This window comes from Bos javanicus, chromosome 3, assembly GCF_032452875.1.
Source record: "Bos javanicus breed banteng chromosome 3, ARS-OSU_banteng_1.0, whole genome shotgun sequence".
Classification (NCBI taxonomy): Eukaryota; Metazoa; Chordata; class Mammalia; order Artiodactyla; family Bovidae; genus Bos; species Bos javanicus.
In genome coordinates, this window is record NC_083870.1 from 101,955,020 (window position 1) to 101,976,200 (window position 21,181).

At 49.1% G+C, this 21,181-nt stretch overlaps 1 protein-coding gene across 10 annotated transcripts in view; it reads left to right on the plus strand.

Moving 5' to 3' along the window:
- The window catches only part of ERI3 (ERI1 exoribonuclease family member 3), a 131,273-nt gene that overhangs the window by 24,578 nt on the left and 85,514 nt on the right, over positions 1-21,181 (plus strand). For all 10 annotated transcript variants that reach the window (XM_061412169.1, XM_061412163.1, XM_061412166.1 and 7 more), the window contains 3 exons: positions 9,789-9,905; positions 16,655-16,714; positions 20,920-21,011. In XM_061412169.1, coding sequence (XP_061268153.1) covers positions 9,831-9,905; positions 16,655-16,714; positions 20,920-21,011 — 227 coding nt within the window. In that variant the 5' untranslated portion in view covers positions 9,789-9,830. The remainder of the gene's footprint in view (positions 1-9,788; positions 9,906-16,654; positions 16,715-20,919; positions 21,012-21,181) is intronic.

Sequence of the window (21,181 nt, forward strand, 5' to 3'; positions counted from 1 at the left end):
ATGATGAGTGCTCTGTGGGGAGCTGATGCCTGGGTCTTGATCACATTCTTGAAGGGAGCAGGCATTGCCTTGGCAGGAGGACCTCTTGCAAGCTTCCTAACAGAAATGTGTCAACTTGCTCTACACAGTTCTGGGATGTGACATGTCAGCTTTTCCACCGTGGATCTCTGCAGCCAGGAGAATGAAATGTCTGATGGCAGAAGCCAGGAGTGCTTGGCGGAGTGCTTGGCAGATATAAAGGGTCACCTGAGGGGGTTGAAAGTGGGCCGAGCAAGGGTTTATTCTAAGAGCCAAGAACCGTGGGCTCTGATGTTCTTTTGTCAATGTCTCTGTGATAAGGACTTAGTCACACAGATATTCTAGACTATACCTTGGCTAAAATGTGGTCTGAGAACCAGTGGCATCCCCAGCCCCTGGGATCTTGTTAGAAAGACGGAGTATCAGGCCCTTGTTGTTCAGTCACTTGTTGTTCAAGTCATGTCTGACTCTCTTGTGACCCCCATGGACTGTAACCCACCAGGCTCCTCTGTCCATGGGGTTTTCCAGGCAAGAATACTGGAGGGGGTTGCCATTTTATTCTCCAGGGAATCTTCCTGGACCAGGGATCGAACCCGTGCCACCTGCACTGGTAGGTGGATTCTTTACCACCGAGCCACCTGGGAAGCCCGTTATCAGGCCCAGCATTAGATAGAATGTAGTTTGACAAGATGTCAGGTAATTCGAAGTCTGAGAAACACTGCTCTACTCCTCTAGTGGTTCTCAAACTTCAACAAGTCTCAGAATTACCTGGAAGCTTTTTAAAACGTAGATTGCTGGGCCCACCCTCAGGGTTTCTGATTCAGAAAGTCTGGATTGGAGGCCAGAAACTTGCATTTCTCATAAATTCCCAGGAGATGGGAATTTATGCTGCCTGTAAGGGACTGTGCTTTTAAGTCACTGACCACCTTAGCTTTCTCGTCTATAAAATAGGGCAGTGATGCCTGCCTTATGGAGATGTGGATTCCTATGAGCCAGTGTGCGAGAGAAGTGTTCAGGCAGTGTGGACAAGATGTCAGTCTGTGTCGCTTGCTTACTGGTCAGTGATTTTGAAAATCTGCCGTCATGGCAGCACAACTGTTTCCCTGGCCTGGCATCTGGCTGTCGGGCACACACAGAGAGCAGGGGATCTATGAAGCTCCCCTGGGGGATGCTGTCTTCTGTGAAGAGACTAGCGGGCCCTGGGACTGTGAGTGGGGATTACTGTGCAAGGCTTCCTGAAGCCCAACTGGCCTCTCTGGGCTTCTCTCCTAGTTGCCTGGCCAGAGCCCACTTTCTGCCTGAGTGGGCCTGGTCTGTCTTGATCACCTGTTACTCAGCCCCACCTCTTCACTCCTGGCTAGTGGGTCTTCAGTGCAATATTTTCATTGATTGGAAAAAAAGGACTTTGTCAAACCAAGCCTCTGATTCATCTTTTGTGTTACATAACTTTCCCCACCCTATGGGGGGATTAACTGAACAGGCTTTGGCTGCAGCGTGTGCCCTGGTGCCAGAATGTGGACGCTCAACCTCCCCTCAAAGTGAGGCGAACTGAGGCAGAGGCTGTTCTGTGAGGAGCAGTATAGCAGAGTGCTGAGGAGCACGGACTCCAGAAACGGACCCTCTGGATCTGAGCCTGGTGTCCGCCACCATTGTGTGGTGCAGTGTGACCTGCCTTGAGTGAGTTACTTGTACTTGGTATGCCTCAGTTGGCATTACTGGCAAAATGGGATTAATGATAGTACCAATCTTATAGGACTATTGGGAGGATAAAATATAAGAGCTTAGAACTGTGCCTGGCATGTAATAGCTATATGTGTCAGCTCTTGTTAGGAGAATTACTGCTAATGTTATTTTGACTCATGGCCTCATAGTAAGCTATTGGGGTACAGCAGGTGGCTGGGAGGCCGGCCCTCCTTCTCTGGGGAGCATAAAGCGAGCCTGCAGGTCCTCTATCAACATGTAGACGGAGCCACAGCACTATCCAAAGAGGTTTTTTCCCTCCATTAGAATGGTAAGTTGAATTTGGCGCCCTTCCACTTCCATGCCCTCCTGGACTGCTGCCCCTGGGGGACCTCTCCTGCACACAACCTGAGATTTGTTTAAATTAATTCCCTGACAAATGTAGGTATACAGGTAGCTGCAAAGAAATAATTTGGTGGTTTGCTGCCCGGAAGGGTCAGCTTCACAGAGGCCACTAACATCAGAAGTTATTTACAATTGAGTATCTGAAGATGTTTGAACTGAGGCTGATTCAGAGTCATGTGTGTGTAGACACCAGCTTGTACACCCCTGGGTGAGGATGTAGTTTCTAAGATCTTTGGTCTCCTTCATTTATTGGTATTATATACTTTTAAAAATTCAGATTTCAGTAAAATCTGAATTATAATTCAGTTTGCACCCCCTCCCCCCTGTAAAGAACAGCAGTCTCTATTTTCAGCCTCTTTTCTATATTTTAATTGCTTTGGGGTCTATGGGAATGGGTGAAGACGGACGTGTAGGTGAAAAATCAGCCTTGTACAGCTTCAATTTTTTACCCTTCCTTGTCCTGAAACTTCGAGCATCAGCTCTCATCTGTCAAAGTGTAAATCAGCAATTAAAACCCAAACAGCCAAATGCCAAAGATGACCTGAAGCACAAAGCAACTGACAAACAAGTCCGGACAAATCGACGGGTAATTTATAAGCTTTGCCCTAAAATCTAATTATTTGGCAATTCGAATTTGCAGCCAGCCAGGGCTCGGCAATAAATTTAACCCGCCATAAATTATTTAGGAGCAGGCTGTGGTGTAAATCAAAACCACGAGTGTTTGTTTAAGAAATAAGCTCCTTGTGCATAAAATGTCTTTTTTTTCCCCCCAAAGGAGAAACTGTTAAGTCAACTACGGTCCCTTCGTTACCCAGCACAGCCTGCAGTTCTCCCTTCTCCCTCTCAACTTCCCCTCTTCCCTGTGGTCAAGAGGCTCCTTGATCCCTTGGAGAAAGGTCTTGCCTTTGCATGAAACTTTTATCCAAAAATCTCTGTCTGGATAAAATTCATGTTTTCACTAGGTACGACTTTTTCTGCCTTGTCGTGTGATGATGTTGCTTTTGGATTTTGTCAAACCTTTCTCTGCAGGACTGCACACGTTTTGGACTTTGAATCAGTGGGTGGAGAGAAGGCATAGATTAGTTGTAAACTGAGGGAATGCCAGTTCCTAGATTGAGAAGGGGGAGCCATGAAAAATGACCTGCTCGTTTCAGAGAGGACCATAGAAAGATTGGCTCAGGGCAAAGAAGAATCTGTGCTTTGGAGAAAAGGTCTGTAAGAATGCCACACTTTTAAACCCTCTGTCCCACTGTCAAAAAATGCCTAACCCAAAGTCCTTCTGCTTAAAATCCTTTTGTTGTTGTATCTTTGAATATAATCTTATCACTGCAGACACTTTAGCTTAAGGGAGTTTGAATACCCTGAAAGCAACCTACACATTTATTTCTTATAATCTACTGATTGTGGGTATGAAATTTCATGTGAAGTTTCATTTGAAATGCTGTTGCAGTTTTGTCTTCAGTTTATTAAGAGAATCACTGGGGTTCCTACTCAAGCAATTAGAAAGTAGCTGCATTTGAAATCTTTGCTCCAACTGAAACTTCTACTCAAAAAGATAAAAGAATATTTGCTTGGTGCTTCCTTTTTATCTCTCTGTCTTCCTTCCCCTTTTAAAAAATACTTACAGCTGGCATTTTATTGAGTGAGACAGCAGATACAATAGGTTTGGAACCATGGGTACTTTGAGAAATCCAAGTTCTAAGGCTTTTGTGCTTAGTTGTCAAGATGTGGCTGGTTCCCATCCATCATCAGCAGACCAGCTTTTGGGGTTGTGGTGCTCTGCCCTTGGACAACCTAGTAGCACAGGTAGCGGTGGATGGTGTAGGGTGACCAGCTGTCCTAATTTTAGCAGATTACTGCTCCAGGAATCTGTGGTCCCAGGCACACAGAAACTGGGACGTTGGTGGTTTGTAGCAGTTGAGGGAGGCTGGGAGATGAGAGGCAGGGGATCTGGTAGAAAGTTCTTTGCAGCCTGGCTCTGCCACCTCCCATCTTGTCACCTTAGGTAGGTCACTTCACCTCTCTGGTCCTATGGAGAACTCTGTGAAAACAGAATTTTCCTGTTAGAGGCACGCTCTTGGCTTCTCTCTTGCTATTTATCAGCCCCTTTATGTGTTTATTTACCAAAAGCTGAGAGTGGGGTCTGTGTGCTGGAGCAGACCTGGGTGCTAGAGATGCAGACTGAAGGCTCGTAGTTCTCACCCTCCCTGAGCACGGAGCCCAGCACTGTGTGTCCCTGCAGCTGTACTGGAGGCTTTTCAGTTGGAATCCTGCAGGACTTTCTGCCTGGATGGTTCACGTTCACTGCTCTTATAACTCAAGAACAGTCTTTCTTCTTAGGAGATAGAGCACTGAGCTCCTTAAAGACAGTCTTTCAGACTAAAAGAATCAGATCTTTCTTGACCCTTCAGATTTTGAGAGCTATTAGTCCTACTGTCTTTCAGAGAAGGCAATGGCACCCCACTCCAGTACTCTTGCCTGGAAAATCCCATGGACAGAAGGGCCTGGTAGGCTGCAGTCCATGGGGTCGCTAGGAGTCAGACACGACTGAGCGACTTCACTTTATTTTTTCACTTTCATGCATTGGAAAAGGAAATGGCAATCCACTCCAGTGTTCTTGCCTGGAGAATCCCAGGGACGGGGGAGCCTGGTGTGCTGCCGCCTATGGGGTCACACAGAGTCGGACACGACTGAAGTGACTTAGCAGCAGCAGCAGCAGCAGTCCTACTGTCTTTAAGTCTCATTTTCCCCATTTGGAGTCCCAGCTCTGTCCCTAACTAGCAGTGCAAACTTGAGCAAGTGACAACTGCTTTTGGGGTCTTAGTTATCCTGTAAAATAGGCCTAATAAGGATTCCCATTTCATGAGTTGTTAGGTAGATTCAATGTCGTCATTCCTGTTGCCCATTTAGCAGAGTGTCTGCCACCGCTGTTGTTGTTCAGTCACTCAGTCGTGTCCGACTCTTTGCAACCCCGTGGACTGCAGCTTCCCTGTCCTTCACCATCTCCTAGAGCTTGTTCAAACTCATGTCAATTGAGTCACTGATGTCATCCAACCATCTCATCCTCTGTTGTCCCCTTGTCCTCCTGCCTTCAATCTTTCCAAGCATCAGGGTCTTTTCTAATGAGTTTGTTCTTCCCATCAGATGGCCAAAGTATTGGAGCTTCAGCTTCAGCCTCAGTCCTTCCAGTGAATATTCAGGACTGATTTCCTTTAGGATTGACTGGTTGGATCTCCTTGCAGTCCTAGGGACTCTCAAGCGTCTTCTCCAACACCACAGTTCAAAAGCATCAGTTCTTCAGCACTCAGCTTTCTTTATAGTTCTACTGTCATATCCACACATGACTACTGGAAAAACCGTAGCTTTGACTAGAAGGACCTTTGTCGCCAATGTAATGTCTCTGCTTTTTAATGTGCTGTCTAGGTTTGTCATAGCTTTTCTTCCAAGAAGCAAGCATCTTTTAATTTCATGGCTGCAGTCACCGTCTGCAGTGATTTTGAAGCCCAAGAAAATACAGTCTGTCACTGTTTCCATTGTTTCCCCATTGATTTGCCATGAAGTGATGGGACTGGATGCATGATCTTCGTTTTTTGAATGTGGACTTTTAAGTCAGCTTTTTCTCTCTCCTCTTTCACCTTCATCAAGAGGCTCTTTAGTTCTTTTTCACTTTCTGCCATAAGGGTGGTGTCATCTGCATATCTGAGGTTATTGATATTTCTCCCGGCAATCTTGATTCCAGCTTGTGCTCATCCAGCCCAGCATTTTGCATGATGTATTCTTCATGGAAGTTAAATAAGCCAGGTGACAATATACAGCCTTGGCTTACTCCTTCCCAATTTGGAACCAGTCTCTTGTTCCATGGCCAGTTCTAACTGTCTGCCATATAGTAAGCAATAAATGGAAAGAATGAAATGATTCCATGTTGTGTTTGTCTCTGAAGGTGTTGGGGCCAGCTCCTCACTACCCCTTGCCCAGGCTCCCAGCACTTCGGAGAGAGGAGACACATCGCATTGTATTTGCCTTTGTGTCTATACCCAGCCCCTGCCTGGTAAATAGCAGGTGCTTAATAGTATTGGTTTATGACCTGATGATGATGACAATACGACTCACCTTCCAGGATTAAAAAGGGTAAGATGAGAAAATGTATTTGAAAACGTATAATAAAGAGCATAACCCTGGGTATGTTGCTCCATTAAAATACTTCTTGTAGTGCATTGTTCATCATTTGCTTTTTTGCTCTCTGGTTCATGTACTTCTCCAAAGCAGACCACATCTTATCTCTAAATCACACTACCACACCTGACCAGGGTCCTGTACAGAGTAGATGCTCATGTAGTTTGATTGGATGCAGACATCATACAGAAGTAAGGGATTGTGAAATTACTATTAGGGCTGGAAAAGAGGGCTGTTAAATACAAACCAGTTCTTCTTTCCTTCATGGTGCTGCCTTTACACAAGCAGACACTCAACTGTTCCTTTTTAAAAAACTTTGTCCAAGGGGAATGAGGAAATTGAGGGAGGGCAAAGGAGGAAAGGCAGAATAACAGGTTCATGATCCGAACAGCTACCCCTAGAAGTTGGCACTTAGGGACATCTTCATAAGCTTTGGGTGGGATGAATGTGATCAGCCTATAGCTTTGGGGTTCCCTCCCTGATCATTATCAGCTGAAGACTTGTGAAGTGGTTGGCCTACCGCAGGTGTACAGGCTGCAGAGTTTTGTCAGCTGGTACAGACTGGGGCTCCTCTTCCATGAATGGGCTGTTGAGAACAGTGCTTTGAGGTTCTGGGCTTGTCTGGGCAATATGGAAAGGTTAGAAGTAGCTAAGTGAGGTCCTTTTTGTTCTAACTCCCCAAAGGGTCTTCTATCAGAAGTTCCTCTTTTGCATCTTCCATGACTCAAAAGAATATGCCAGTGTGTAAGGTCCTTGTTACAGTAGCTGAGGGTGGTGCTGAGGTAAGACTCCTGCAAAGTCATGTTCTGAGATTGGCCTTGTTCTTGGTCTTGGAGAGAAGGCTTGGCTGATGGCCAAACAACGTTGGAGAGGTGTTTAGGATAGGTCCAATCTGCTGCATGCTGGCCCGCAGACATTTCAGAGGGGTTACCTCTCTTCATACAGAGCCAAGGCTGACTTGTTCCCCCTCTCTGGGAGGGTGATTTTGAGTGTGAGCACTTAGGTTGGCTCCATTTCCCCAGGGGTGAGGAAGCCAGTGGCAGGAAGGATTGAGCTGTAGTAGGGAAACCCGAAGGCCAAGTGTTAAGAGTATCTACTGGGAATGCTGACTCGGTCCTGGTCAGAGCGGGAGCTGAAGCGCTTACTATTTTACAATAAATACTAATAAAATTCTAGATCTATAATAACATTTCAGATCTCTAAAACAAACCATCTGCTTGTAAAAAAGTGGAAAGAGATCAACTTTAAGCCATAAATTCTTGGTAATAGAGGGGTTTTTTTCTATTTATGTTTGATAGATATTTTTGTTTCCAGAGGAATGTCAACTCCTAATTTCATAATGTATCATGGGCTTAAGAAAATTGAATTTAATAAAAGCCAGAGATGAATGGCATCCTTAAAGGTCCCAACACTTGTCTTTATTAGCAGGACAAACTGCAGGTCTCCAAACACTGCTTCTCTCCAAATGAAAGTTTAAATGAAAAGTACAGTTGTGTCACAGGTTAAATTTCATTGTGGGCCCAGCTAACATTGTTAGTGAGGAGCTGGCTGTATTTGTTTCCTTAGACACCAGGGCTGCCAAACCCACCAGGCTGTGGAGGTCTTTCCATTGGGGAAGTGTTTCTTCTACTTAGTGGCAGAGGAAGGATATATCAGAAATGAGCCTAACTCAGATGAGCCCCACCTCAGAGTTAGAGCTTGGATTACTAGGTATCTGATTTTTCAAGGGGATTGGTGTGTACTTTGTGTGTGTGTGTTTTGTTTTTCAGAGCCAAGCTCTCCTCTCTGGCCTACCTTGTGGTACTCTGGGAGGAGAGGCACCGCTCAGTTTAAGCAGCAGCCTGGGCCTCCTCTCTGCCCCGTCTCCGCCTCAGTCTTAGTTTTTCCACCCTTCCTGTCTCTAGGGGCTCCTGACAGCTTCCCCATCCTTGGGGCAGCCCAGGGAGCTCAGGCAGCCAGAAGCTTTGAATTTCTCTGTCATGAAATCTGGCTGCCTTGGTTTGGTCTTCAGTCCTGCTGTGATCTGTTGGATAAAGATGCTTGAAAAACGAATCCCATAGAGCAGGTGTGTTTGGTGGGGAGACACCAGGCTGCCCTGGAATATCAGGGAGACAGGCCATTTCTCCTTCCGTTTCCCCACTCATCCATTTCCTGAATGCAGTCAAGTGTCAGCGGCTTCTGTGTTGTGTCTCTGGGCTGTCCCTGGAGAGAACCAATTTGCCTTGATTTTAGTGATGCTGGAAAGGTCCTCAGCAGAATGGGTGACCTGGGGAAAGGATGCCACTGGAGCTGACTGCGGGGGCCACTGAGTGGGCAAAGCCCCGCTCCTGTCTCTGCAGTGGAGGCCTCTTTCACATGCTAATTTTACTTGGAGGATTTTGCTTTTATTTATTTTTTTTATTATTTCCTATTTGTCTCTTCCAGATGTTTTCAGGGCAGTTTTTGTGTGTGTGTGTGTTGTAAACTAATTCCATTCATGTTTTAAAAATTTATGAAAGCACTAATAAAAATGTCAAAGTGGTAAAAATGTTAGCTTTTCCTCTGCTTTGATTAAATTTTGCAAACTGTTTTTGAATATTAAAAAGCAATAATTTTTTTTATTCTCTCTCCTGGCTTCCCCTCGTCTCTCCGGCGCGTGCGTGCTCTCTCCGGCCCTCTCCCCCCACTCTGGCGTGTTCCTCCCTTCCCAGGAGCGATGTATGAAGCGGGCTGCACAGTCGGCATGCTGCAAGCCTGTTTGCACACCAGGACCTTGGTGCTGTGCATCTCTATTAAATAACGCAGACAAATTAATCTTAGAGACACCAAACAAATTGTCACTCCTCCTCGTTCTCTTCCATTACGTTCCCGCGGACTGGGAAGGGCTGGCTAAGCGATTGGGCTGGGCGGGGGGATGCTGATGGGTGGATGTGCTGCCTGAGAGAAAGGTGGGAGGCACTAGCTCTTAATACTCTTACTCAGGTTTCTCCTTCTCTTCAGTATCGTCTTTGGTTCCTTTGACTTTATTTATTGCCTATCTCCCTCTCTCTCTTTTTTTTTTCTTTTTGTAAAAGCTAACGAAACTCATTGGCTCTGTTTAAACTTCATGCACAGAGGTCTGTGCATTAGTCTGATGGCTGGTTATCTATGTGGCTAGAGACTTAGGCCCCTTCCAGGGAAGGGACCCAAGCAGGAGGAAGGGGGTTCTCCTTTTAGGGGCTGGAGTGAGCAGACCCCTGCTGGAGAACCAGGGGTGGGGGAAACCGGGCCAGATGCTCCCACTGTCTCCTTCCCCTTCCCAGAGACAGTGAGGGTGGAGTGTGTGTCGGGTCCCTGGAACCTGTGAGAATGTTAACTGTGGGAGGGTCAAGATTATAACTGAGCTGGCATCTTCTCACTCAAAGTCTTCAGTTTGACCTGGCAGGAGCTAATTAGTCCAAAACACTCCCCCATTCTTGATTCAGAGTTCTCTGAGATGGTTAGTTTAGAAAAAAACAACTGATTCTTCCTTTTCTGTGCCTTTGCCATTCCAGGAAATCATCGAGTTCCCCATCCTGAAGCTAAATGGCCGGACCATGGAGATTGAGTCTACCTTTCACATGTATGTCCAGCCCGTAGTCCATCCACAGCTTACTCCCTTCTGTACAGAGGTAAGGGCCCTGGCTAGCGGCAGGCGCTGCTGGGACAGGAGCTTGGGGATCGTTGGTGCTCTATACTGGCTGCTGAGGGAAAGCATAGGTCTTCTCAGTGGTTAAGGCAGGTACACATTGGGCCCAGCAGTTGGCTTTTTACAAAGTCTGCCACTCCCCTTGGATCACTGTGGTCATCGGGGAACCCAGGGAGAGTAGTGATTCACTCTTCCCGGTTTCCCTGACACTTTCCCTTCCTCATCATCCCAACCTTTCCTGGTAAACCAGGAACTTGGAGTCTAGAAGTGGGGTGGTACCTCTGGGGTTCAGCTTCTTTTCAGTTCCATTTCCCCCTAGGGTCCTTGGCAGGAGGTGAAGATTTCAGCTTCTTGGTTATGTTGAGGCTTTCTTAGCTGTCTGGTGATGATTTTCTGTCCTTGAATGAAGTGGTGCTCTGTGAAGCATTGATGGAATTTGTGGGAAGCACAGCGCTATCACTAAGGAAAGAGATGGGCAGTCCAGGTGGGGAATGAGGACAGCCTGGCCAAGGCGGAGATGTCTTTATCCTTATCCTAGGCTGCTTCTGTACTTGTGCACCTTGCCAAGAGGTTAGTGTGGCCCCATTTTATGGATTTTGAAACTGGGACTGAGATCTTGGCGCTTGCTAGGGGCTCAGAAGAACCATTGGCAGAGAGGAGGCGCCCTGGAAGAGTTTGACTCTCAGGACTGTATGAAGAAGCCTTCTGTGGCTGCTTTTCCCTGTGCTGCATCGTGTTACGTGCTCTGTGCTGGGGTGGTAGAATCATGGGCCAAGAGTGTGTGGTAGCAGAGATCCTGGGAAAACGTGAAAGCAAGGAGCTCAAACCAGTCAATCCTAAAGAAAATCAACCCTGAATATTCATTGGAAGGACTGATGCTGAAGCTGAAGCTCCAATCCTTTGGCCACCTGATGTGAAAAACTGACTCATTTGAAAAGAAGCTGATGCTGGGAAAAGATTGAGGGCAAGAGGAGAAGAGGGCAGCAGAGGATGAGATAGCATCACTAACTCAATGGACCTGAGTTTGAGCAAACTCTGGGAGATAATGAAGGATGGGGAAGCCCAGCATGCTGCAGGTCATGGGGTTGCAAGGAGTTGGACATGATTTTGCGACTGAACAACTAGCATTTGTGGTGAGAGTACGTTAGAGACTTGGTGCCATCATCCAGGGACCTGCTTTCTCCGTATGAGTGAATCAGGAGGACAGAAGTTCTCAAGTAATCCCCAAACAATCCCTTTGGTGTGGTGGGGTTTGGGGAAGTGCCTGCCTGTGCTGGTTGGGGAGCTCAATGGTCTCTGATACTGACTTAGCCCAGATATGAGGTCTTGGGCTCCTGGCCTTGATGCCAGTGCCCCAGGTGGGCCTTTTGTTGTAGGTATCCTTCTGCCAAGGAGTCTAGTCTCTCAAGCCTTTTGTTGTTCCAACCAATGATGATGCGGCTCTTGTTTCCACTGGGACACCTTTTCTCCCCTCATTCCCCTGGGAATTACCTGTACCACTAGGGGGCGCTAATCTGTCCTGTTTCCCTCTTTGGGAAAAAATCGTCACTTTAATGATGATGAAAATCCCCTTCCTTATGGGAAGGGAAGGGAAGACTTTCCTGAAACTAGCCAGGTTCTTGAGCCCTCCACTGGCCTGAAAGTGTAGTGTCCCCTTATCTTTTCCTTCCTCCTTTCTGTGTGCGGCCTCCCCCTTGGGGCCTCCAGTTCCAGCTCACTGCCTGACATCGACAGGCAGGCCTAAATTGGGGGAAGCTGGTACTTGTTTAGGGATGGGATGGAACATTGCTGGAGCTCAGCTCTGGGCAGGAGTGGATGCTTGAGGATATTGGGAAACAGGGGTTTTTCAGAGCAAAGTTGGTACTGCTTCTCTTTTGAGGGAGAGGAGAAGGGATTGCAAGACTCTGATGAGAAATGTTTCTTTTTTCTGGAAAGTCTCACCGAAGGACACGCATACATAATTTGGAGGGTAGCAGGCTTGGTGGCATTGGATCCTCCTTATGAAGCCTGCTCTGAAGCGAGGCTGTGACTGTGCTGTAGGCATGGATTCTGCCATCCTCTCTCAGGCTCCCAGAGCTCAGAACTCCCCCTGGCCTGGTCCCTGCTTTTTCATCCAGCCTCAGATCTCCCTGCTTCATCTCCCCCTCACTTTTCTCAGTCTGCCTCTACACGCGATGGTCCTTCTGCCTGTGTACCCGCCTGCCCTCCTGCTTGTCCTCCAGCACTCTGCTCAGGGTCACCTTCTCTGGGAAACCTTCACTGAGCCCAGGCTGGGCCGTGCTCAACCCGGCATAGCACAGTCAGATACATTATACTGCAGTCATTTGTCCATCTCCCCACTAGACTGTGAGCTCCTTGATGGCAGAAACCAGATGTGATCCCTGACGGTCCTATCCTTAGGGCCTGGCACCAAGTAAAAATCCATGTTCCTCAAGTGGCTGGTGTCAAGGAGTTTTTCTACCACAGCCTGCCTCCCCGCAAAGTAGCTGTACTGCTCACTGCTCTTTTGAGTAAGTAACGTCTTCTTTGGAAAACCTCAGGTCATCTAGATATCGCCCTGTCTAGATGGACTATAATGCCAAGGGAGGCACGGACACAGAATGGGGCCGTCCTTCTGCGACCTCATCCAGTCTGGCAGAATGTGCCTTTGTGGACGGGGCGGGGGGCAGTGAGATCATTCCAGCCACAAGGAATCTTTCACTGGTAAGGCTGAGGAACAACCCCAAACCTCCAGACTTTTCTAAGCAGGTCCTCCGGGAGGATTTTCTCTCTTGGACCAGAAGTTTTGTTTTTAAGAACCCTGGCCATGTGTGTGCATGCACAAGCACATGCTTGTGTTAGGAGAGAGACAGGCTCCGTGCTGGACAGCCAGAAGAGGGGTTCTGCCTTGAGTGAATCTGCAGCCCGCATGCAGACACTCTCACTGCTCTGAGTGATGAACATGTCATTAGCCTTCTTGAGGTCCTTTCTTAGTCCCAGTTGATAGGCTTCCTGGAGATGTTCTGACAGAAACAGGATGGGGGTGTGTTTTCTTCCTTCTCAAGCCCTTTCCTACCACCTCTAGAATCCACTCCAGCTCATTACATCTCTGCCTGTAGCAGCTGGGTTGCTGCACAGTCCCTGACCACGTGCAGTCCTTTTTGTTATTGTTGTCACTGTGGAAAAAAAAAAACAAACTAGGAAAAAATACCCATTTTGCTAAATGCCAGTAAAGGGCTTTGTCTTACACCTGTACTTGTAAAGGGTGAGATTTATTGGTCTCTTTGTCTGAGGAGAAAGAGTGGGTCTGATTATCAGATTGCACACCAGAGACAAGTGCTTATTTAATCAACAAACTGTCTTGGTGTCAGAATACGATTGTGCTGGAGATAAACTGTGAAGGGAGAAAGCACTGGATGCTGACATGCTATTGGCAGCGAGCATCCAGGGCTGCGTTCTGTAGTTGCCCGTATTTACGAACGAGGAAGCCCACTCGTCCCCAGACTGAGCTCTGGTGCGGGTAAGGGATCTCAGTCACCAGTCACGTTATCAGTCAGGGTCAGAAGCCCCTCGCCTTGTGGTTTCTGAGTCTGGGGAAGCGGGAGTTAATCTGTAATCCCTCAGTGAAAGGAGCCACAGAGCACACATTAATCCTTCCTCTCACCTCTCCTGCTTTAAGTGGTTAAGGTCTCTGAGCTCTGTTTAGCCTGTGAGCCCTGGTTCTCAGCTTAATAAATACTTGGCTTTGCTCTAGTACCTTTCATTGTGAGGATGTGAAAGCTTTTTACAAACATATATTAACCCAAGTGGGAATGGACTTAAACAGCAGCGTGAAAGATTTAGGTTAGGCCTAAGGTATCACTTCCCAGTAGTATTTTATTATATTTTCTGTCTTCCTCACAGTTTCTGGTATGTCTTATAGGTTGTCGGTATCAGGTATGGGGATTGACTTCTTAAATTTCACCCTCCACCATCTTCATCGAGTGCCTTGACAGAGCTGATCAGATGTGGTCCATTGTTGGGAGGCGTTAATGCAGGGGAGTGAGGCCTGTTCCTGGAAGGATCTCAAGCCCCTGTGTCTCTGGGGCTTGAGTTCAAGTCCCTTAGCTATAAGCTGTAAGCCATGCTTTGGACCACAGGCGGTTTGGGAAGCATGGAGAGAGGGAGGAAGCCAAGTTCACTAGGCTCCTCCCAGGCTGATGATTCTAGGATTGCTGACCACTGCGGGGGAGTGTGAGAAAGCCCTAGAATCCTGGAGGCCATCTGCACCTCTGCACCCCATGGTGACAGGAGGCGGGCCTAGTCTTTGGTGAGAGATCCCGCAGGTCAGCGCCTCGGTTGTTGTTTTCGATGTAGTACTTTTCCTGGGACCTAGGGCAGGTGCTGACCTCAGTCCCATTTCCAAGGAGCGAGGGTTCTTGGCAAGGATGCTGTTGGTCTCCTGTGTAAGAGGGAGTTTCTGGAAGCCCTTCAGAGTTCATCTGAGTGACACTTGGTGGGAGCCAAGAGGAGGAGACCTAACCTTGCCCCAGGAAACTCAGACTGGACACGAGACTGTGCAGACCCTGGGGCTTTCCCTGACAAGTGGCTGTGCGCCTTCTTTTCCAGGATTGTCCTGATCCAAAGCCCCAGCGCCAGGTTTGGGGATGTGACTCAGCCCTAGGAGAACCTAGCAGGAGAGAAGCTGGGCGAGAAAGGGCAGTAGTGGGCGCAACCAGTCATCTGGCTGTGGGACCTGGAGTTGGCAACAGGCCTGGTCCAGACCTTGCCAAGACAAAACACAGGGCCCTGCCTGCTCAGTGTGGCTCTGGGTGCTGACTGGATTGGGCCAGGACTGGGCTGCCAAGAAGAACTCAGATTCCACAGTGGCAGGGTTGTCATGCCTTTCTTCACTGCTGGATCCCTGCCTGCTTGAGTGGGGCCCAGCCCCTCCAGCAGAAGATGCTGACTGAAGGAAAGGAGAAGCCTCAGAGCTCCATGATGAAAGCCACAAACCTGGGGCTCTTCCCCATCCCCACCCGAGCCCTCAAGGGACCACCTTTTCTTTTCTTTGGCTCAGGCCCTCCCTCTACTGGGCAGTCCTTTGGTCTTCCAAGCAAGGAAAGGGTGTGGAAGTGCCAGCCGGGTGGGCATGCTGTGGGTTAAAGCCTCGCGAAACAACAGTGTAGTTAATCTTTCTAATTTATTTTCCTTTTAGACCATGGGAAGTCTGTAGGCAGCAGCTGTTACCCAATTAAAATACAGATTAATATAAAAACAGTTTCTGGAATATAAAATAGAGTGGCTGTGTCCTTACACTTCCTTAAAATACCACCTAATAATGACTTGATGAACTACAGAAACCCACCTAGAGGAACTCAGCGTTCTTAAAATGAAAATTTCTTCCCTAAAAGGTGTGTATTACCATTCCGTGTAAGTCGCTATGAGAAAATAACCTTCCCTCTTAGAGCCAGCGGTTTGTGTGAGTTGGGTATTTGGTATTCATTACACATAATTATAGTTTAATTGGAGTTTAATCCCCACCCCCCACACTTAAAAAAAAAGAGAAGTTTCCAATCAGGCCTGAGATGCTACTCTTGTCTGGAAGTGGCCGGGGGCCTGCCGGCCATGGTGATTTCCAGCTGGGTCCATGTCTGTGCAGGGGCCTCCTGCTGCAGGCCCTGCAGGCAGCCTCTCTAGTCTGTACTTGAGGGATATTTTCCACTTCAAAATAAAGCAGACCAAAGCACCAAGCTGGTTTGAACCTAGGCCTGACCTGGGTGGAGCAGAGGCCCTTGAGTGAGAAATCCTCTAGGCTAGGTTTGTGGGCTTTTTCCTCTGCTGAAGGTGCCAGTTGCCTGCTTGCCCAGCCGGTATCGAGGGCCCAGGTATGCAGGGTGAAGGGTGGATGCCTGGGGGGGGCCCCCTGGCCCTTCACTGGTGCAGAGGGGGAAGTGCTGGACACCGAGGCTCAGAGAAAGGGGGACTTGGAACTAGAGGTCCTGGTCCCATGTGGGGGCATTCCCTGAGTTCTGCAGGAACTCCTGAGGAGCCTGGAGGTGAATTTACTTGGGCTTCCCAGGTAGCTCAGCTGCTAAAGAATCTGCCTGCAGTGCAGGAGACCCTGGTTTGATTCCCTGGTCAGCAAGTTCCCCTGGAGAAGGCATAGGCTACCCACTCTAGTATTCTTGGGCTTCCTTGGTGACTCAGACGGTAAAGAACTCACCTGCAACGCGGGAAACCTGGGTTCAATCCCTGGGTTGGAAAGATCCCTCAGCCTACATGAAAACTAAAGCCTTGATAGCTTCCCTGATGGCTCAGCTGGTAAAGAATCTGCCTGCAATGTGGGAGACCTGGATTTGATCCCTGGGTTGGGAAGATTTCCTGGAGGAGGGCATGGCAGCCCACTCCAGTATTCTTGCCTGGAGAATCCCCATGACAGAGGAGCCTGGCGGACTACTAGCACAGTAATTCGGGAGGAGTTATTGCACCTACTGAATACAAAAGATGTGTAAAGTCGTATTTTCTGCAAAATGAAAGCTGAAAACAGGTCTGAGACCCAGCCCATGCTCCCTATGTGGATATGTACCCGCATCTCGGGGCAGGAAGTTGTGGGGGTACGTGATCCCCAAGGCTTCTGCCAGGTTTGGAGCCTACAGCTGTGCAGGTCAGAGGCTTTTACTGTAGAAGGAGGAAAACAGAAAAGACTCCAGTCCAGCTTTGAGTTCCTGCATCCCCGGTTTCCACCCATAGGCTATTTCTCTTTCCTTTCAGCTCACCGGGATTATTCAAGCCATGGTGGATGGTCAGCCAAGCCTGCAGCAAGTGCTGGAGGTAGGTTGAGTGACCTTTAATTCCTGACCTCTGACCCCTTCCTGCCACCTTCCTCTCCCTCCCCTCCTGAGAATGTAGCCATGTAATTTGACTATGATTATGGCTTGATTAGAATAACATTTGCTGTCACATCAGTGACATGCTGTTGAGAGTATTGAACCATTGATCTGTCATCTCCAGCTGTTCCTGTCAGGGTTACTGACAAGATGTCCGCGTGCCCCCGGGAGTCGGTGGAGGCCCCGCCTGCTCGCAGCCCGAGGCTGTTGCTGGCCGGTGGCTCCGGTGACTCGGGCAGCCTGCGCTGGGAGCAGGGGAGCCGAGCTGCGGCACTGCGGGCGGCCCCGGGGACTGGAGGTGTTTTTGTTTAGCTTTAGTGTTGGCTTCTTGTGGCATGTGAGCACTTCATTAACTCACCCAGAACTCCCCATTGATGGCTTTTGTTTGCTGTCAGCTCCTCCAGGAGGTGCGGCCGGCCCGCCTGCCCCACTGCAGCTTGCCGCTGGATGCATTGTGCCTGTCAGGGGTGCGGAGGCTGCACTGGGTAATGATTCCTAATCAGAATAATTACAACAATTGCCTATGTGAGGAAAATCAAATTAAAGGCTTTAGAACCCTTGGCAGAGACCACACTTCTGGGATATTCTCCTTGGGGAGCTGGAAAAGGTTAAGACGCTGCTTCTCGTGCTCCAGCCTAGGGAATCGGGAAGCCGTGCTTGGCCTCAGCTCATCTCCCACCCCCGCTGGCCTGGAGTTTGCAGAGAGGGAGAGAGCCCCCCTCCCCTTCCTTCTCTAGGGGGAGGGGAGAGGCGAAAAAGCCTGTGGATCGCATTAGGTGCTTTATTTATCCTTAAGAGCAACACGCCCAAAGCTGTGCCCCGTCGCAGGAGCAAGCCGTGTGTCTGGGAGGACAGCAGAGCACACCTACGCTGGAGGGAGTAGGGTGGTGGCAGGGAGAGGGAGGACGATCTTTTTCTTGAGCCCAGAGGGCCTGTCCCATGGAGGAGAGAAATGCAGACTGAGTTTCCTGGGGCTCCTCAGGGTGGAACTAGGGCCAGAGAGACAGGTCTAGGCTCACCCAGTGGCCGAATATGTTCCTGGTCCCAGGGAGCATGCAGGCCCAGGTTCTGTGGATGGTCAGGCTCTTGAAGGGTTGGGAGAAGATGAGCCCTGAAGTGTCTCCCAGCCCCACTGACCCTCTTCTTGGGTGGGGAGATTCACCCCTATGACTAAGGGGTCTCCTCAGCCTGGACTGCTCTGTCCAAGACCAGACTCAAGGAGAAAGAGGGGACCCTTCCATCCCTGTCTTCCAGCCAGCGTCCCAGAGCGAGGCCAGGGGACAGGCAGCTTTTCCCTGGAGTGTCTCTGGCTGGGATCTTGGGAGGAAGATGCTTTTTCTGGGCCAGCACCAAACCAGGGCTGTTGAGGTTATGGAGTTTTCTTCTGACTGGTGCTGGTTGAGGGGGAGGTTGGTCTTCAGGAGGCTTCCTCCTGCTGACCCCGAGCCAACCCTGAAACAGGGTGCTCAGAGGAGTCTGAGTCTCACCCAGTCTCAGTGTACTTTGTGGGTGAAGAGGGGAGATTGCTGGCATTGAGGGAGTCTCTGGGGGCTCGAGGAGACCAGACTGGGCTCTGCTTTTTCCCATGAGTCCTGAGCTGGTTAAAGAGCTGAGGAGCTAGTTCTCATCCTAACCAAGGCCTTGAGCAGATGGCCAGATGGGTGTTTGTTCAACACATTTGTTCTTAGCCGGTCTCAGACTGGGCTCCTCCACACCTTCAGTAGCCGGGAAGGCTGGCTACTGCGGGTTGTCTTGGTGGTCCCTCCAGCCATCTCTCCATTCAAACAGAGAAGGGAAGGAAAAGGACAGGCTTGATTCCAAACACATGACTTCCCTGGACAGCCTTGTAGCAGAAGCTGCTCACTGAATACCTGCTGCATGAGTGAATGGCCTTGGCCCTAAGCTTCCAAGGAGCAGTGAGTGCTTCCCATGGTAGAGGCCTGGTCTTGCTGGGCGTTGCCTCCTGACAGTCCTGTCCTGTCCTGCTCTCTTTTCCAGGACCACTGTGCAGGAGTTGGGGCGTTGGGGAGCCCCCTAGCAGGTGGGGCACTTACCTTGGGGATTTAAGGCCAGTGAACCGGAGCGAGATTAGCTGACTTAGGGAGCTCCAGGTTTGCCTTACCTCTTTTCTTATGTAATGTCTACCTAATTTTCTTTAGGTGACCCTAGGGAAAGGATGCATGTGTGCATGCATGTGTGTGTGTGCGTGTGTGTCCGTGCAAGGGCTGGGGCCAGAGTGGCCCAGGAGACACACATTCAGCAGTGGAACGTCCAGAATTTAGCTGCCGGGGAGACCCTTGCACTGAAGAGGATGCTCTGGGGTGCAGACTGTGAAGAGGGTCTGCAGAGTCTGGCCCTGATGTCCCAGGAGGTAGGGCTGCCGTAGCCATGAAACTGCATGGGACCATCGGCCCTGCTCCAGGACTGCTTCAGCTGGGCCAGACCTCCAGCATCTCTGAGGATCCAGGAAGCCCAGGGTTATCATGGGCTCTCTATTATCTGCTGCATACACAAGGCCTTCACAGTCTGGCCTCCCCCAGCCTCATTTCCTGCCCTTCCTTTCAGTCACTGCAGAACTCCAGTCACATTACTTCTTACTCATATCTCAATCAAGAGATCGAGAAGGGACTGTGCTGGGTTAGGGATTAGGACAGTGAATAAGACACCTTAACAGCCCCTGCCTTCATGGTGCTGATAGTCTGGTGGGAAAGGCAGAATTTAAACAGACAATGTTGCTCAGACGCAGAATGTCTGTGCCTTTGCCTCCTGTCCTGTGTTCCAAGCTGTCAGGCAAACTCAGCCACCCAGCCACTAGTTCAGTCATCTTTATGCAGCCTTTCTGATGCCTTTCCCCGTGAAAGCTGGGGCTGGCCTCCACCTCTTCTTGGTCCGATGGCATCCTGGGTGCTTCTCCATTGATGCCTCTGTTGCATTGTATTAAGATGATCTGTCTTCCTCCCCTTCCCAGCCTGCTGTCTATTTTTAGGTAGGCACTTAATCCATTATCACATATAATTCACAAAACAACCCTGTAAGGTTAGTCATCCCACCTCGTTTTATAGATGAAGGAAACTGAAGTTCAGAGGGGTTAAATGACTTTTAAATGACTTCTCATCAGTGACACAGCCAGGATATAGAAGAGCCAAGGTTAGAACCCAGATGTGTCTGATTTTTCAATCCCGAGTTTCTAACGACTGTGCGATATAGCCTTTAAAAATAATCCCCCTGTGTGAGTGGCACAGCGGTGTGATCTGCTGCACTCTTGCCCCATGCCTGGGATCTTCTGAAAAGTAGGCACTGCTTCGTGAATTCTTTATGATAATTCTCTCGTTATATACTGATTTTAATATTTGTACTTGCAGTGTGAGTGCAAATAATAAAATGGATCCAAGGGATGAAGGGGAAGAAAGACTTAAAATGTCTTTAGGAGCAGTTTCTTTCCCTGTCTAGGAATTGAGCTCAGCCTTCAAAAGATTCTGCTGAATTTGAATCCCCAACCAGGAGGAGAAAAATACAGATTCTGGGACCAGTTGATGAACTTCTAGCGACTGGAGCAGGCTGTGCTTTCCCAGTTGTCAGAATAGGGCTACAGCCCGGCAGAGGAGCCTCTTCTGCTAGCCTCTTGGGGAAAGTTAACTTGACCTTCGTTTGGAGAATAAGTAAATTAATACATTTGGTTAGTAAACATTTGGTGGGAGGGTGGAATGACTAAACAAGCAAACGATCCTATGGAGTTCCCTGCGTGGGGGCCTCTTCCAGCCTGTTCTCATGGTCCAGGCCAACCTGTGTCTGTGCTAGGCAGTACCTTTGTTTGAGGACCAGAGGTATTTGGACTGACCTACTGGCTTCTGTCCTTATCCTGTCCAGGGTAGGCTGCCAGGCACCGGGAGAGTGGAGGGGCACCCTGCCCCCCACCACCCCTCTAGCACTTGGGCTTGTGGGATCTGCCTGCAGGGATCATCCTGCCAGGGCCTCCATAGTTCTGAGCCAAGGCTGAGAGCCCAGAGTGGAACTGTGGTAGGATAAGATTACAGTTTTCTCCTGCTCTGATTACAAGCAGCTTATCTGCGTTTCACTGTTGTGGCTCTTCAGAGACTCAGGGAAAAAAAAAATGGAAAATCTCATCTGTTCTTGTTGTGTACTTTTCAGAGGGTCGATGAGTGGATGGCGAAGGAAGGCCTCTTAGATCCAAACGTCAAGTCAATTTTTGTCACCTGTGGAGACTGGGACTTAAAAGTCATGTGAGTATGAGCAGGACTCCTTTGCTGACAGGGCTTGGAACCTGCGGGACCAGGTTTTGCCTTTTACAGTCTCAAATGTCCAAACCTACAGGGCAGCTGGGTCAGGCAGTCTTGGATCTGGGGGCTGGCTGGGCAGAACGAGGGCTGGGAGCTCTGCCTTCTGCCTCTGG